The sequence below is a fragment of the Nylanderia fulva genome, unplaced genomic scaffold (genome assembly GCF_048542155.1).
Source record: "Nylanderia fulva isolate GAGA-0341 unplaced genomic scaffold, ASM4854215v1 Scaffold7, whole genome shotgun sequence".
Classification (NCBI taxonomy): Eukaryota; Metazoa; Arthropoda; class Insecta; order Hymenoptera; family Formicidae; genus Nylanderia; species Nylanderia fulva.
Window position 1 is genome coordinate 6689655 of NW_028190807.1, and position 19295 is coordinate 6708949.

The following is a 19295-nucleotide window of genomic DNA, read 5'->3' on the forward strand; positions in this document are numbered from 1 at the left end:
CACGCTAATGGGTTCGCGTGATAATCCATCCTTGACCCGATAGCTTCACTGTCAGCCGAGTTACTTTAATCGCGCGAAAGTACGATGTATAATTTTCTACGCACATTATATGAAGGCATACTGTATCTAATATATATATAAAACTTCTCCGATAAAAAATTACATTTTTCTTTCATGTACTTTAAACAAATTTAGATGAAAAGTAACACACATACTTGTAATTTAAAAACAAAATTTCGCAATCCTTTGACATCTATACTTCTAACTAGAATATTAGAAGGAACATTAGGAATTAGGATTGTACATATGTAAAAAGAGTGAACGAAGAAATTATAGAAAAGCTTAAAAATATAATTTTTATTTAACGTACTCTAAAAATATGTATAAATTTATATATATCATTTCTTAATAAAATTATATACATAAACTGATTCAGAGAGACTCACTGATAATTAAACATATAATATGCTTAAATATTTTAGATCTTTTCATTACAAATATCTTTGTATAATCTAATATGAAAAATATTCCAAATTCAATTTTTTTATACACTATTATAAAATTAATAATAAAAGATAATTTATTAAAGTGAAGAACAAAGTAAAGATAATAATTTTATAAAATAATTTATAAAATTTTTGTGATTAAAATCAGTGAAATAAATATTCAGTTATTGTACATTCATTATATTATTATATACACATATATTGACTTCAATTTATAGAATAAATCAAACTCATCATATATTTATTTCATTTTTTGATATAAATAATAAATAATCAAACTAATATCTTAAACTTTTATTTAAATAATAATCTATGTAAAATATTAATAATCATAAATTAAAGATTGAAAAATATATAATTATATATATTTTATTATGTATATTATTATATATCTTATTATATATATAATTATTTTATATATAATTATATATATATGTACATGTTTTTGCAAAATATAAAATATATGCATATATATTTGATTACACATAAAGTTTAAGAAAAAAAATTGATTATTGAAATAAAATACATTTTTTAATTTAAAAATATATCTTTTTACTTGTATTTAAAAAATTTTTATTACTATATAATGAAAATAGTGAAAGCTATTTTGGAACAGATGTTATATTATTAAATAAAATAGGGGTATTTAGTTTTAATTAATTTTTTTCTTAACTTCTTTAAATAATTTCTTAATTTTCAACATGTTTAAATATATTCTTCTCATCTTTTTTTTAAGAGATGGATTGTGATAAGGAATTAATAAATGATTGATTTGATATATCCTATATCTATCAGAATTTTGAACATATAACCGACAAAATATATTATTTTATACTTCAACATTTTGTTTCTAATACTAAGGAAACATCTAATTTTTTGCCTACATAATGTTTCTATTTTATAAAATAAAACAGAGGAATGAATAGAAATTTATCTATCTAAAATTATTATTAACTACAATTTTATAGAAAGAAAAATTATCATTTACTCAAGTTAAAAGAATAATTTGCTCTAATCCTTTTTAAGGATGTATGACACATAAAAATATTAAAAATATTGTAAAAAGGAAAGAAACTAGAGAATAATATTGTAAAAAAGGATATCAATACATACATACATATATACCTACATATATATATATATGTATGTATATATGTATAATATATATATATATATATATATATTATATTATATTATATTATATTATATTATATTATATTTGGATGGTTTTTGACCTATCCATATATCGACTCCAAGTTTTCAGAATTTTCTGTTTTCATATTAATTTTTAAAAATATTAAGAAAAGATAGTGCAAAGCATTCGTAATGAAAAACATTCCAACATGACATATATCATCGGACAGATCAGAAAATGGATATCTTTGTTCCTTTGAACGTTTCGAATATTTCTATTATTATTAAATTACCAATTTGCTTGTGGAATCGGAATTAATTTAAGACTTTTTAATATTTTTTTTTAATTTGCTATTTTTTGTCTCATACATCCTTATTTATACTTGTAGACCATAAAGGTCAAAGTATAGAAATTGCAGAGACTCAATCAAAATAAAAACAATAAAAAAATAAAGATTTCTTTTCCTACTTTAGTTTAGGTTTTGTACAATTTCAATTTTCAATATAGTTTGAACAACTTCACAAGGCTCCTCTTTCTTCATTACACTCATAATAAATTATGATTTTGTAAGGGAAAAATTATATAAAATTTTGAGCCTTATGTTTATCATATACTTCATAATACTAAATTACACTAAAAGATAATTTTAGCATTAATTTTAGCATAATTATAATGAAAACGAAATAAATTTGTTATAATAATAATTACAATAAAAGATTTGTTGTAATAAAATTAAGATTTATTCACACTTTTCCTCTTTCTTTAATTTAAATCTCTTATAGAATAAATCTTAAAGAGCTATCTTTTTTCAGTAGAAAACCATATGTCAGTATGTCATTATAGATCTGTTCGTTTTGTGCTCCCATTTTTTCTACATTCAGATTCTTCGCTCTCTCTTTCGTCAGCACCGTAATATACATATATTTATCTGGTTTGAAATTTTCGGAAGTAGGACAAAATGAACAGATCCTAATTAAGAAAAATGGAAGCACATGTACACATCATGTACAGGGAAGCTTATATATCATTGCGTCGCACACTATATACACACACGCGCGCGTTGTGTGTACACAACGATCACGACATAACATTGATCCAAAAATACATTTAGCGATGGACACCCACTGAATCGACAAAGAGCCAAAGATTTAAGATTATATACGCCAAATACTTTCTTATAACAAGATATATGTATATTAATCGTCGCATGTAATTTTTCTTTTTTAAATTAATTATTCTAACTTATTTACAAGATTTTACATGAAACTGGACGAAAGACTTGAGTTCTTATACAATACTTACTTATAATTTACGATGCTTCGTGATAATCATCTGAACGATTTACGAAAAGTGAAATTTTTCCGAGATTCTAGGCGTCGGTGCTTTGTGATTTAAAAAGTTGTGAATCTATATATATATATATATTTTTTTTTTATATATATCACAAAACGAAAAGCTTACATGCCATTACATATAGCTTTATCTGGTTGTTAATAATCTCTGATTATTTTGATAAAACTGAACATTCAAATTTTGTCCAGCGTGCACAAACACGTTATTTTCAATATAATTTCTTGTTTTTTTCAACTATGATAGTGCTACTGTCATTGTTTTACATGTTTTCACTTTTGTGTAATATATATCTTGGTAAAGAGAACATCAATCTTAAACGTATAGCCATTTTCGTAAGCGTAAACAATGAAAATAATGATTACTGGATATTAGATGATCTTGGAGCTTTGCATCTCTCTAGTAAATCTCGCAAACATTGTCAAACTTTTCAAGCTACTCTGCTTCCGCTTTTGATAGAGTCTTGTTCATAGTTGTTCTGGCTTGTTCTATCCAGCCTTTACTTTGCATGAGATGTTAAAATAGACATGTATGTACATCATAATGGCACGATCAAATTTGAAAATTAATCTCCAGAAACTGTCGAAGAACGATATAATTTCGAAAGAACAAATTCTATATTTCAATGTCGTTTCTTCTGTCTTCGTTAACTTCAAGATTATCATTGTCTCTACTTTGCACATTTTCAACTTTATATAATATATCGTGACAAAGAGGACATCGATCTTGAACATACAGCCATTTTCGTAAGCATACACCGTGAAAATAATGATTGCATTGAGTGATCTTGGCGCTTTGCATTTCCTGATAGCAAATCGCGCAGACATCGTCTAGTTTTTCAAGCTGCTCGGCCTTCGCTTCCGGTAAAGAGTTGATTTTGTTCACAGCCGTGCGCCGTTTCATGAACACGCTCCATCCAGCCTTCGCTTCGCACCAGATGTTAAAGTAGGCATGTATACACATCATGATGGCACGAATAGCTCCACCAGATTCGAAGACTAGTATCCAAAAACCATTGAAGAACAGTATAATGCCAAAAGCAAATTCTACGGTATTGCCAAATGATCTTATAATGTACACACAATCGTCGAATTGTTCCCAAAACGCACTTCTGTACGCATCGATCAGAAAGAGTGAATAAATTGCCAGCGAGACCAGTACTTTGACTATTACTTCAATGCTGAAAACCGATACAGCCAATAGCCATGTACTCACTGTGAAATGAGACCAGAGAAATACAAGTAATGATACCGGAAAAAATATTAGAAAGGCACAAACGGCCAAAGCCCGCAAATGCCTATGTAGAGCCGGATTATGAGAAGCGCTGAGTGACATCAAAAGTGGATTCACTATATTGTGCACAAAATGTAAAATTGCCGTAAATAATAGGCAAAAATTACGATACAATCGTATTAGACGCTTCTCTCTATCAAGACTTGTCAGTCCGGTTTGCAATGCAAGAATATAGAATAATATAGCGGATACCGTGCCGATACTCTTCTCATCCTCATCTTCTGTCAGCAATACCCATTGGAAGAAACAGCCAATATAGTGACAAATAAATGAAATTATGCTAGTCATACCGAGAACAGCTGTCAAAGTTTCACAACCATTTACCAGTAGTGTCCTGACCATGACATAATAATTGAATGTTTCTTCACCATAGTGATTTCCGAGAATTTGGATTACTTGTTCTCCGACTCGCAACATCCAAAATGTACGGAGGACGCATGGTACATTCAAACGCATCCATTCCGTTTCGGCGAGAGCAGATAAACCATAATTGATTATAAAGTTGCGTGCATGTCGATAGGCTACATAGATCGTTTTTAGCATAGAGATGCCGTTATACCAGATGATAAATTTGCACACAGCTAATGGAATCAATGTTGCACATACTGGCGCGTGGTATAAATATTGTACCTAGAAAAATATACACATTTGAGATTATATTAACAAAGCAAAGAGCTTTTTCTAGTTTTTATACTTTAATAAAAAAAAATAATGACAATATAAAGCATTCATTATTTTTAACTTCAATATTTTGAAGCTTACCGGTAAGGGATGAATGCCCAAAATAGATGGTGACATAAAACTCAGCACCAGTAGTTTTTGAACCACAGGATGTCTTGGAGCAAGATGAATATAACAAAAGATACTAGCTAATAGGCATTGCAGTATATAGTTCTGAATAATCAATAAGCCTGGACCATTATACAGAACGTCTGATAAATTCAGGGATAATATATTGTCAAGTATGCTGATTGCAGGTTCGTGGGAATTCATGTAAGTTATGATTGCTTTCATTGTACTAACATTTGACCAATATGATACAAATATCACCCCAACAGATATTAGATATAGATACACAATTATTAAATGCCTAGTAGATAACATAAATGTGTATAAAGCAGCAAGGCATCCTGAAAAAAATATAAAAAATATAAAATATAATTTATTTTTAATATAAATTTTGTGTAAATCAAAAAACAACAAATTTTATCGACTTGCAATTTTTAAATGTAAAGGAATATATATTCTCTGAATTTGTACATATATATTTTCCTTGTTTTTGAGATTAAAGATTGATAATCATTTTCTTGTTAATCATAATCTATTGATAACAAACATCATTGATAAAAGAAATGATTGATAAAAGACGAGCTGCAATTACAAATTTACATCTAATAAAAATTTTTGCATAAAACTGCAACATTCATCTAAAATTTATATATATATATATATATATAATTATCTAAATAAAATGTAAAAAGAGAAAAATCAGATTTTTATCTCATATTTCAACAATAATCAGAGATAAAATTATATAAAAATATATGGCACAGTATTTCTTGCTATATAAATTTTTGAAAAAAAAAAACGTTTGTATATTGTTTATATTTGAAAAAAGTTGCATATTGTCACGAAAACAAGGATCCAATAAAATGAAAATAAATCATACACAAAGTAACTTTGTAAATTTACTGATTGCAGCTTTGATCTCTTGTTGAAAAATATCAAATTTAAAATTGTATAGAAAAATTTTTACTTACCTAAACAACATGATAAAAATTTGAATATAATTATCAAATAAGTTTTGTAAGTAAAATGAGTTAAGTCAAACTGTTCCACCAGAAACGAGTCTGTCGTAACTGCAGAAATGGAGTTAACAATTGTGCCTACGTTGCTGGTTTTGAAACCATTTTCAGTACTGTCAAGTACAATGTTATCGCTAGGTAATCCAAGACCAATTCTGAGTAACTCATCGATAATAAATAAAGGTGGCACTCTCATTATAACATCAGCAAAGCTGAGAACCCTGTCTCGTATTGAAGTCTCCATTTTGTTAATGTTGTTCCGAGAAAAATGTTCAAGGAAGACACGTTTCTTATGCACGCCTTAGTAGTGTATATGGAAGTGGCATTCCGGAATTCGGATATAAAAGTTTCACCTAGTGCAATAAATATAAAAATTAATGTCTCTTGTACACAATTTATATATCTGCAAATAAATAATATATTTAATATAATCTTTAATACTTAATATGTAATATTTATTATTACAAATACGAACAATTTTTGTATAACTTTTTAGTGATTTTCCTAAAGTTTAATATTTCATATGTTAATGCATACATTTGTAAAATTAAAATTTGTCTAATAAAAACTGATTCTCATCAATTTAAATCTTTAATATTTTTTGTATAAAATTATCAAGTGTTACAGACATACTAATGTACTTTTGATAAGTTTAATTTGCAAAATTAATTTTATTACATGTATTTGTCGTTAATATTGATTTTAAAATAAATATCTTATATCTTATTGATTATATTATTATGATATTGTGACATATATATATATATATATATATATATATATATATATATATGTAGGGAAATTCTTAAATATACACATACTCATACATATATGTACATAATATGATATACAGATTAAAATAAAATTTTACTCCAATTTCAAGATTTACTAAAAAAAACATATGTACAATATAATTTTAATTCAATCTAAAAACAAACAACATTGCTAATGATGAGTATTATATAAAATATGAATAGTTTTAATTTAAAAAAAACAGATTCTTGCTTATGTAGTAAAAACACGACAAATCTCCAATAATTAAAGCAAAATGCAATAATATATTTAAAAAAAATAGAAAAAAATCGTTTCATCTTTATTAAATATACATCATATTGTATAATCAAATCAAGAAACAGCAAAGCAAAACATGTAAACGTAAATAAAATTGTAACGGATAATTATAACCTCAAAGCTGCATCTTTCAAAATAAAAATATTCTCAACGCAATGAATATGAGCTTTGCAAGCACATTGCGTTTAACACGATGCCAGCAGAAAAATATATGGGATAATAATTTTTTTCCACAAAATTAATACATAAGCTGTTTGATATCACAGGAAAATCTGCGCGCGAGTCAAACGACAAAAACTTACCGAGCAGCGAAACATCGAAGAAAGAAAAGCTGATTCACAGATCACATTTCATAATCGTGTAACATTGTGCACTTGACCGCAATGACTTGACAAACATTTATGAATGACTTTGAATAACTCGAAATGCGAGGTGCACACATCCTCCTGGCGTTCACCATGTATTGTTCTTATGATAAATAAAGACCCTTTATAAAGCATCTCACGACGCCATCGCTCGGCCGTTTCCTGTCACCTGTATTCTTATCAGCTGTCAGAAGCCGCGACGCGGTTTTTTTGAAAAACAAAAGAAAAAATTAAAAAAAACTATCTCTTTATATATATACATACTTTTTTTTATCGAACGTGATACACCCATAGATTTCTATGGTTTTCTGTCACCTGTATTCTTATCAGCTGTCAGAAGACTCGATTAGAAGCGGTTTTTTGAAAAATAAAAGGAAAAAAAAACAAAGAAAAAAATTATTGCTTTATATATCACTTTATACACATACTCTTTTTTATTGAACGTGATATACCTATGGGGAGCTGTATAAAATAAAAATATAATTTGTACGGTAAAATTTATTGTTTTCCTCTGGTGTTATATATATTTTTCAGTTTACATCGATGACATGTCTCGTAACGTCGATGTCGTGATATATTCTAATTTCGTGTCCACGTTCTATTTTTATTTTTGTTTTATTTTTTTTTTTTTTACATAAGATCGATGATTGTATTCTCTTCGGGTATGCACGCGAAAAAATGTTCGTTGCTTCTCGTGCAACGCGGATATGAAGAGAGACTCGACTATATGCGCTATAAAAAATCTTACATCCGGGTTATACCGTGATTATATTAATAAAAATAGAGCTTCAATCTTTTTTTTGCTAAGAGTGCAACGGCTTTTATTATCACATCGAGACAGATCTCGCGTGTCAAGATTCTATTTTGTTTATAGCATTAATGAATGTTGGTTGAAATTATTTCGTGTACGAATGCAATAATTTTAAGGCATTTTTATAATTTTGTGAGTTTTTCGAATTTTTTTACTTTCGTTAATGAACTTAAATTTTGCGTGGAAATTTTTTGATCGAAGTCGCCCTATCCGATATTAAAAATTCATATATAATCAAATATCATCATATAAAAATATGTATTATTATATATAAAATGTGTTCATATATATTTTTTCTTATATACTCTTTATCCGTATGTACTGAAAAAATAATTAGAATAATTTTCTTAAAGTTTGTTTTCAGGTCTCTTTCTTTAAAAAAAGTAAAATCGAATTATTTTTATGTACATACATATAGAAATTATATAAAAGAAAAAACTTATAAACGTTTTTTATATATCATTATATACATATATATTTATATTTAATTATTATGGATTTTTTTATCGAGCGATCTTTCTTTTTGGAATGTTTTATCTTGTCTTCAAGACTGACTGTCGCGCAATATGTCATTTTAATCGCTTAATTCAGTAATTAATATATAGTCAAGCATCACAGGTATCGCACTATCTACTTTGTCGAATCGGATTATTACATTATTTTGTAATCTATATATATAGTAATTTAAAAAAAAGAACTAATAGTGTCTCTGTAAAAAAAAAACATTATATAATAATTTATAATTATATGTCAATAGCAGCAAATTATTATCACATTGTAAAAAAATGAAACTGCATTTTGTTCAAGTATAAAACAACTTGTTCACGATTTTACTGTATATCTTACATCTTAATGTGACATATTACAGATTATACAATTTTGTATGTTCATGACCGTGTCTCGTACACACTTCCAATTTTTTTTTGTAATATCACACTTATGTATTTCTGTTCGTCCATTTTGAGGAATTAAAACACTGTATTGCAAAAAGAACGTAATACGCCATTTATTGACTCTAGGAATCGGCGCACATAATATCCGAAGCATAGCCTTCGATTTTAACTTAGTGGTATTTATGTAAAATCATTTAAATAATAGCATGATTATATAATAAAAGTCATAGTCAGAATGTATAATTTAAAATAAGAATTTTGTTAAAATTACTAATATTATGCAGAATTTTCGACAAATTATTAACAATTTAATCGCAATAAAATTATAAATTGGATCAATTTTAGGTATAATTGCCGCGATACGTATTCCTCCTTTAAAGAGCTAATATCTATATTTGCTCTTGTCAAAAAAATAAGAGATCTTGAAAATTTATTCAATATTGAAAATTATAATATTTGTATATCAAACTTATTATTAATTTCAAACTTTGATCACTTTTATAAATTGGTAATCATCAAAGCAATTTTTTTAATGAAGAAATGGCATTACTTGCATTACTTTTAACATAGAAAATTACATTTTGTGTGCATATATATTTTTTCATTGTATTTCAATTTTGTTCTTATAAATCTGTAACTTTATTACATTATCACGAAGCTGTTTTTTTCATATTATATAATTTATTTTAGAAATAGATTTATGCTATCACAATTTTCATATTTAAAACTCACACGCAAATGTTTTTACTCATATACATAATATATTCATCTTATAAAGAAATATCCATAATTTTTATTTTTAAAAATTTTGGTTAAAAACATGTTTTTATACGTAATATGAATGTAAATAATATTGGAAAATTATATTATCTATGAAGCGTAATTTAATGTATAGCAAGTCTTTTATAACTTTTGACGCATATATTGCGATACTTAAATGATTTTTGATATTAAAAATTAAAATAGTTTATAATGTATATTTTTTTATTAGTGTTATCTATTATATTAGTTTCTTCAATTGTTTGTGTATATTGTATTTTGCATTAATATATTTTGTAGAGCATTTTATTATTATATTTTGTATACGTTATTTCAATATTCTTATACATCATATATTATTATTGATCTTTGATATACCTTCAAAATATAATAAATAATTGTTATATAATAAGTTGATGTATTCAAAAAAATCTCAAACAATTTAAAAATTCAGCATGTGAGTTTTCAATATGAACACTCTAGTTTTATGTTTTGAATATTTATCGAAGTTACATTATGCTGGTGTGTATATTATTCAGCAAATATATATTTTATTTATATAAACTTTGCAAGCCCAGCTTACCATCGTCAAATGCACTTTTAGGTTTATTTTATTCATGTATGAAATTGCTGCTTATATCTGTAGGAGAGTATAAGAGTGTCAATAAATTATTAATAAGAAAGATTAGAAAAAATCTGTATTCCATATCTATTCGATTTCCATTTACTCCCGATCGGGCAATTTTAGAAAATGACAATTGATATACATTGTTTTAAATCGGCGCCACTTATTGCTCGATACATTTAATGCAGCAACATTTAGTTTTTTTAGATACATAATGGAAGGAAAGATTACTTTCCATTATTTGTGACTCGTATTGGCGACTGAGACAGACGATTGATTTGTAAGAGTAATAAACAAGAAAATAGGCCTATATACATGTTTTTAACATGTCGTTACATTAAACTGTAGATAATTTAGACAAATTAATAAAATTGATCTTGCTGAAAATGGTAACTGTATTGGCGACTATCATTATTTCGATTTTGCAAGCCAAAACTATATTCGTAAATATTATTACTTTGTATCCTCGTACTTTAAGATCGATTAATAATTGCAAAGCAAAGAAAAATTTGCCTTTGCAATTGTCTTTTTTGTTTATAGTTAACTGGGAAATGCCGTGTGATAATATAAAATTATAATATAATAATTACAGATAATCTCGTTGGCACGATCTTTTGTTTTTCTCACGCTAGTTAGGCATTTAATTAAGAAAAACTCAAGATACCACATATTCATACTGATTATACATTAAACGAGCCAGTAAGTAATTTGTAATTCATCCTTGCCCTATTCACATCGCTGTCCGCCTCACCAATGCGATAATCAAACACTTTGTGGTCTATAGTGATCACGTATAGACTGCACCGTATAATGGCACAATTTCTTTCTCTATAATACAAGCAAAAATTACTAAGTATTAGTATTATAAATCATATTAACTGCCAACACGAGTCTGCGAATTAGGTGAATCACATATTCTGCCAAATGCGTACGTCTCTTTCATTTGCAAATATATTTGAGCTAGCGAACTCAATAGCCTGGAGAGTTATGCGTATATTCCGTGTTTGCATCCCTTTTTTTTTAATATGCACAATATGTGCGCGACAAAGTATGAGGTGCAATCCTGTATGTTTATGTGTATATAGCATGTATGAATGTGAGCTGCGTGGACGGCGCTACGTACACCACTCCTCGGTCAGTCAACCACTGACAGACTAGCAGTCAACTATCGTCAGTATTCGGACACCCGTGGTTGCATTGGGAGTTTTCAGTTCAACGTGCCTAGCTCACGTCAATATGTACCGTTGTATAATCTTCAATAGACAAATTAATTGATTAATGTCAAATCGACTATAATAAAAGTTTCGATTCATTGGTATGTAATATTGGTCCTCGCTGCGATTATGTTAGATTGTGACGTCAGAGGAATGGGCCTCATATTATAATCATTTTACAGCTGTTGAATGATTATAAAGGAAAAAGGATAGTTTTCAAAATATTTTAAAAGTGTCATAAGGCCATATGACGTGCTGTTTCATCGAAATATCTTTGTTTTTCGTCTCTAACATTACAATTCCAACATGAATGATGAGGAACCTTAATTCAAATTTTAGACGTACTTGCATACAGATGTGCTAGAGTTTGTCTTGGAATAGGAAGAGATTATTCGTAGCAGCGACAGCCACCACATTTTCAGATGGATGCCATGCGGTGTGAAGTATTTTTTTATTGAAGTCCAAACAGTCAACGCTAATCTCATCCTTCTTGCGCTTACCACCAGTGCACACCTATATAGCACACATGAATATAAATTCTCGAATGTACAAGTTCCTCATGAATAAAACAACATCTTAAGAATATACTAACCTTTCTCGGTTTGAGGAGTGTTTTTGGTTTGGCAATGTCGCGTGCTGCCTCTAAAGTAAGATCGCGTTTGGTCGTACGATCGAATACTCTAAAGAAATTGTTATACGAGCCCGTCATGATAGCCGAGTCATTACCACTCCAACAACATTCAAACTTGTCGAAGATGCAGTCGTTTTCGTATAATGAACATAATTTTGATCTTAAGTATTCATGAACCTATCATAACAAAATTATATTAGTGAATATGTACATATGAAGATAACGATATATATTTTATACAATAAAAATATTTATATAAAAAATAGAATTATATAATGATATGAATTATGTATAATGATATGAAATAAAATTTGACGAAATACATCGATAATGATATAAAAAATATCGCTTTCCTTATGAATATCACAAACTTACAGGGTAGCATTCGATCGGTTTCGTCTCCATTTGTAAATCCCACACTTTCACACTGAGGTAGTCTCTACTAATCATGTATCTTCCAGAATTACTGAGTTTTACATCACTTATGCTTGAAATAATTTCGGAGAAAAAACTTCTATTAGTTGGATCTTCCGGCTCCTCGAAGAGTTTGCTATGCTGATCGCAAAGAGCAGCAGATCTCATATCGCAAAGTCTAATAGTTCCCTTGCTACTACTGTATACCAACACATTACATTCTGCAGGATGAAATTCCGCTGCAGTTATAACTTCCGTTAATTCTTCCATATTAGTTGGTTTAATGTCTACTATATCTGTATGCTATGGTTAAGAAAATTATATCCGAAAATTTCATCTTACATTTCATTATAAAAAAAATATTAAAATATACATACACAAACTTATGTATACGTGTATAAAGAAAGGATACTAAAACTCTGGTCAGTTATCTCAAGGTGCCAAAGATTAATTCTAAGATCATCAGCACTGAGGTATGTCTCTTGATCACTGTTGACACTTATACTGTTTATATGATAGGTGTGCGCATTGGCAAATATTCTCCTTGGTGATGCCTCCACCATCAACTCCATTGGTTTTATGGTTGGCACCTATATATAATAAAGTTATAAACCATTAGAAATCTTAAAATTATATTATATACTTTTCTCTATATATACACCTCTCATATTTCTCATAATTATATTATTATAATATCTATAATATATTTTATAATTAAAAATTACACTACTTGCAATATATATATATATATATATATATAATGTATAAAAAAATTACTAATACAATAAACTAAAAATATATTTACCCTCAAGGCAGTGATGCAGGCAGGATCACGGATCGCGCCATTTTCCTCCTTAGTATTATACCCCTCTACTCTTTTATCTCTCTCACTAACTTTCCATAGCTTGATTGTTTTATCGTTCGTGGAGAGTAAAAAGTGGGCAGGATTTTTTCTTTTTAGCCATCTAATTTTATTAATTTTTTCTTCTATCTCTAATGATTTTAGGTAATCAAATTCAGGCTCATGGCTCTGGAAGGTACTATACACGTTGTATTCGCCTCTTCGTGGTATACTGTTTTTACTCTGCACAAATAAAATTATTGTTTATACATTCGTTATTTTAATAGCAGATATTTTGTCTAATTGATACAATTATATTTCAAATATCATGCTTGAAAGTTTGATCATCTAATTTTGTATATAATATCTATTGTATATAATAATTCAATTATTAAACTTGAGAAAATTTACAATTGTCAAATATCTTATATATCTAACCACTTTATCAATGTCATCTTACAAGCTCAAATGATAGTGTGTACCTTTAATAGGCTTACTGAAGAGCTATTTCAACTCAATAGAAGATAGGACAGATACCAGATTACTAAATGTTACATAAGCTTTGTAAGGATGATACAAACTCATGTCTAGCACTGGCTTATAAATATTGAAACTAATAAAAGATCTATTGATATAAATATATAAATAATATTTTTTCTTACTATCAAACGTCATTAATGAGATATATTATAACTAATATTAATGTAATATATTAATTAACATATATTAAAATGTATTAGAATTATTAATATCTGTTATTTGGATTTTTTAAACAACATAGAGTAATAAATAGAATAGAGGAAATATCTATGTGAAATTTATATTAATTTCGCAATAAATTGCACTTACAATGGGGTCTCTCTGAAAAATGACCACACGTCCACCCTTATCCCCTGTTGCAAGAAGATCGCCATCATGGTTAAATTCAACGCACGAGATTATATCAGCTGTAATATAAATATAACTGTTATATATGTAAACAGTTTTTGTGCAACATATATATTTTGTGATTATATAAGCATATTAATAATAGAGAATTAAAAATATGAGCAAATCAAAATAAAACTTTTAGACCTCAATGACATATGCAAAGCTTTGATTCGCAACTAGTTCTTTACTTTATTTTAGTATGTGTAAACTGATAAGATAAAAGGCAAGATAAGAGAAAAGTCTGTTTCTCAAGTTAAACAAACATAGGTCAAACTTACCTTCTGTAACATCGTCTTCTAAAGTTCCCTTGACTTGCGAGAAACACCACTGTATGTCACCATTGCCTGTAATATAAAATATAAAGATATTATAAAAAATTCACCTTTTTCAGTTGTTTTAGACATTAATATATGATAGTGTTTGTAAAAAATGTTGTATAATACTCATTATATAAATATCTTAATCAGTGCATTTGAGTCTTTTGTCGCTAGTAACTTATAAAAGCTTGCAATATGTTATGACAGACAAACAAAAGAAACCAAAACAAAGAAATGCAAGAATAGGATATGAAAAGATTTATACAATGTATATTCCAATTCATTATTTTATAATAAAATATGCATTAAAGCAGAGGACAACTTTTTGGACAAGTAAAATATATGTTAACAAGTTCTTATATGTACATTTCTTTGTAAATTTTTTTAAATACAGATAGATTTGATCTTTTTTCTCTGTGAAAAGAAATTTTTTAACAATGCAATATATATACATTACTCCAATTTATTATTTTATAATAAATTTAATTTTTTTAAATTACTTCTAATTTATGCAGAATTTAAAAAATGAATATTATTCTCAAAATAATAAGCTACAACATACATATAAAATATTTAAATAATCAATTCGTACAATATATTTGAAAAAATAGCAAAACGATTTAATTTATTAATATTCTACTTTAATTATGCGTATATCAAGTAATATTTCCATCTATAATCTATAATATTCAAAGTAGTGTGCAAGCATTTTTCCCAATACTCCGAATTCTCCACGTGCAAATATCGCACGAAACAAAGAAAACACAGCGACTTCTCGCAAGCGTCGCTTGTTGTTTCGCAAAGCAGGGTTAGACGAGGCGAAAATCAAAAAATTCACGCGTAAAAATTATGCGGCCGAATTGAAGCGGGACAGAAAAAAAGAGAGGTGAAAGAAAGCGATGCAATTTAATATATTCTGCGGAAAAGAATCGAACAAAAAGAGTCGTCGTCCCGATGCACCTGCATCCAACGCATTGCTCGTTTCCCAATCTCACCGATCCTTTTAGGCTGCTAATGAGAAAAGAATAAATAATAAAAATAACAAATAATAAATAAAAAAATAAAATAATCAAAAAAAAAAAAAAAAAAATTATAAAAACGTGAAAAAGGCTGCTTTACATAAAGATAAAAAAAAAATAGTTTCTTATGCAAATCGTATTTTTGAGACACGCTGTTACATATTACACAGGGTAAGCGGCGGGAAGCGAAGAAGAGGACACGAATGAAGATGGCTGGCAGGGAGTTCTCCTGCGAAGGTCGCGATATGATTACGGAATGCAAAGAGAAAGAGAGAGAGAGAGAGAAAGAACAAAACAGACGGAGGAGAGGTGAAAGTGAGCCTACTTGAAGTTTCGGCGTAATCCATCGTGTTTCTAGGCCGCCGTCGTCGCCGCCGCTGCTGTCGTCGCCGTCGCCGGCGACGGGCACATAGAAGTGTGCGTGTCCGGGGTCCCCCCACGCGTCTCTCCACGAGGAGGAGAGAGAATCCGGAGTGCGGCGCGAAGGATGCGCTCTTTATTATTCGAGGAGAGGATCGGAGGCGTAGGCGAGCGTAGTCGGAGACGTGTGTGTATATATATATATATATATATATATATTACGATATCGTCTCTCTACGTCTTTCTCTAATCTGGGTCAAGGTTCTCTCGCCAGCGGCGAGACGATGAGGCCGCGCGAGGAGGCGATCGAGAGCTGCCGGGCAGGAGCGGCGACGCGTCGTAAGAAAAATCCGCACCGTGTATATTTTATATATCGGCGGCGTGGGTGTATACAACACACACACACACACGCGCGCGCGCGCGAGAGAGAGCACACACGCGCGCGCGAGAGAGCACGCACACACACACACACACTCGCGCCGGTCTTCAAACAGCCGCGATAGAATCGAGAGGAGCCTCGTTACTTACCGGCCATCTCGACAGGGGGAACAAACACGGAGGTATATCGTTCGGCACGCGGCTTTTACGTATCACACTCCCGGGGAGAAAGAGGGAAAGAGAGAGAGAGAGATGGGTTCACAGGATAGGCATGTACGTCGCGCACGCCGGCGATACGACGAGGTGAACCGTTCGTTACGCGGAGAAGACGAGGGAGGCCGCTCGAGAGGTCCCTGTCACATATTTCTCGCCGAGCACTTCGCCGTGAAAACGCTCCTTCGGAGTAACGCGGTCTTCCCAATGGCGGAAGTTCATAGGCGCATAACCGCACAACACGGCGAGTGACGTCACTGCGCAGCCTGTCTTCCTATCGTATTCGCGGTAACCACCATTTTACATGCGGCGCCGCTTGGGGACGCGCGGAGTGTGCGCGAAACGCGAGCGCGAGGCGCGACGGAAACGCCCGAGCGGGCCCGAGCGAGCGCGACGCGGGAACGTTTGAATCGCGCTGGAATTATAGCTGTTTCGGAGATGCGCCGCTTTTCCCTTCGCGATCAATTTATAATCCGCGTATTTTGGTCGCGATCAAATGTATTTGTGTCCACCACAATCGGAAAATATGTTTGATTCATTAAATGTGTAGAAAAAATTTATTATAAAATATGTATTTTATATAAAAATTGGATAGAAATATATATTTATATTTACCATCATTAGATGTATTAATATCTACCACAACAGGATATAAAATATGTATGTATATTTCGAAGATGTGCCGCTTCCCTTCGCGATTAATTTATAATTCGCGTATTTTTGTCGCGATCAAATGTATTTATGTCCACCACGATCAGAAAATATGTTCGATTCATTGAATATGTATAGGAAAAATTTACTATAAAATATGTATTTTATATAAAAATTGCACAAAAATATATATTTATATTTACCATATAATTAAATATATTAATATCTACCACAACAAGATATAAAATATGTTCGATTTATTTTACTATGTACATAGTAAAAATTCACTATAAAATATGTATATATATATATATATATATATATATATATATAATTATATATAAATATTAATATATATCTAAATATATATTAATATATTAATATCTATGTATATAAAGTAAATTTTTATTTTTTATTATATACATGCAAAATTCATCGAACATGTTTTTTTCATATCTTATTGCGGTAGATATTAATATTTTTGTAAATTGTTCCATATTGCCCCAAGATTATCTTGATTTTCAGAGTAAATTCTAAGAAAAAGTTTTCTCTATAGAAAATATTGTATTACAGAAATATTGTAATAAAAAATGAGAACATATGCAAGAAGGCATTATTTTCAATTATATATTACATGAAAATGCAATCTCTTTATGTTATTTAGATTGTAAATATTTTCTCTATGTTCAATATATTAGATTAAGATATTTAACTATTAAAATATATACATAATATTTATTCACAATAGAACATCATAAATTATACTTTTAATAAGAATTTTTTAAATTATACTATATATGGATATAAAAATAATTTGTACTAAAAAAACTTTCGAAATATAGAAATTATTTTAATAATAAAGCAACTATTTAAATATATCTTCTATCATTGGCCAGTTCTAAATCCTTATATGTCAAAAATTAAAATTGTTTAAAATAGAAAGTCACAAATATACTTTTTATTATTTAATTTTTTTTAAACTTTCCCGCTATAATTATATATTTGGATTCTATGAATTTTAAGGCATCTTATATATTATAAATTTTATATTTTTTATTTAGCGAAAAGCAAAGAAAATTAAAACATTCAAAAATAAGATGTTTTCATAAAAAAATACTAACCAAAGTAAATAAGTCTATACGACTTAAAGTGCGCAATGCATATTTTCTTTTGTCACGGAGTTCATTTTAAGAGTAGTTTCGCATTCAGCGAAATGCGTCGTCGAATAACTCGTCATACATTTTTACACACAATGTATCTGCGTTTTTTTGTTCGCATTTTCTCGTTGTTACTGTAAAATTTATGCGAGTTAAAAATCGCGTATTCACAAAAATAATATTTTAAAATTTTTCACTTTTATGTTATCAATAATGTAATTTGAATTACAAAAAAATTGTTGACAAAATTATATCTTGTATGTGCTGAGAGAGAGAGAGAAAAAAGAAGAACGAATGTGTATATCAAGATATTCCTTTTCAATTCAAACAAAGGCTTAATAATTAATTAAAATACAATACAATGATAAAGAGATTGCGCTTGATTGTTCATATGCATGTTAAATATTAAAATTATCTTTGAAGAAATTCAAAACGTTTGAATAGGTTTCAATTATAGTACTTTTACTTTTTTCATAATATAATTAATCAAGAGGGTCTCCAAATATGATCCTCACAATAATTTGTTTCGCATAATATCAAACATACATCAAAAGAGA

At 29.1% G+C, this 19295-nt stretch overlaps 2 protein-coding genes across 5 annotated transcripts in view; both read right to left on the bottom strand.

The window, feature by feature from the left end:
- Positions 1 to 3153: 3153 nt before the first annotated feature.
- Trc8 (TRC8 ring finger protein) lies at positions 3154 to 7671 on the bottom strand. Its single transcript, XM_029301321.2, has 4 exons — positions 7463 to 7671; positions 6045 to 6442; positions 5047 to 5414; positions 3154 to 4914 (listed from the first exon to the last, which is right to left on the bottom strand). The coding sequence occupies exons 2-4, from the start codon at positions 6331 to 6333 to the stop codon at positions 3607 to 3609; spliced, it is 1965 nt and encodes a 654-aa protein (XP_029157154.1). The 5' UTR covers positions 6334 to 6442; positions 7463 to 7671; the 3' UTR covers positions 3154 to 3606.
- A 2997-nt stretch (positions 7672 to 10668) lies between these two features.
- Positions 10669 to 19295, bottom strand: part of tws (protein phosphatase 2 regulatory subunit tws) — a 32526-nt gene continuing 23899 nt past the window's right edge. For 2 of the 4 annotated variants that reach the window (XM_029301283.2, XM_029301282.2), the window contains 8 exons: positions 14922 to 14987; positions 14563 to 14660; positions 13678 to 13956; positions 13285 to 13462; positions 12834 to 13168; positions 12420 to 12635; positions 12173 to 12340; positions 10669 to 11866 (listed from right to left, as the gene is read on the bottom strand). In XM_029301283.2, coding sequence (XP_029157116.1) covers positions 12188 to 12340; positions 12420 to 12635; positions 12834 to 13168; positions 13285 to 13462; positions 13678 to 13956; positions 14563 to 14660; positions 14922 to 14987 — 1325 coding nt within the window. In that variant the 3' untranslated portion in view covers positions 10669 to 11866; positions 12173 to 12187. Of the gene's footprint in view, positions 11867 to 12172; positions 12341 to 12419; positions 12636 to 12833; positions 13169 to 13284; positions 13463 to 13677; positions 13957 to 14562; positions 14661 to 14921; positions 14988 to 16304; positions 17238 to 19295 lie in introns of those variants that run through there. The other 2 variants (XM_029301285.2, XM_029301284.2) reach the window with 2 other exon arrangements.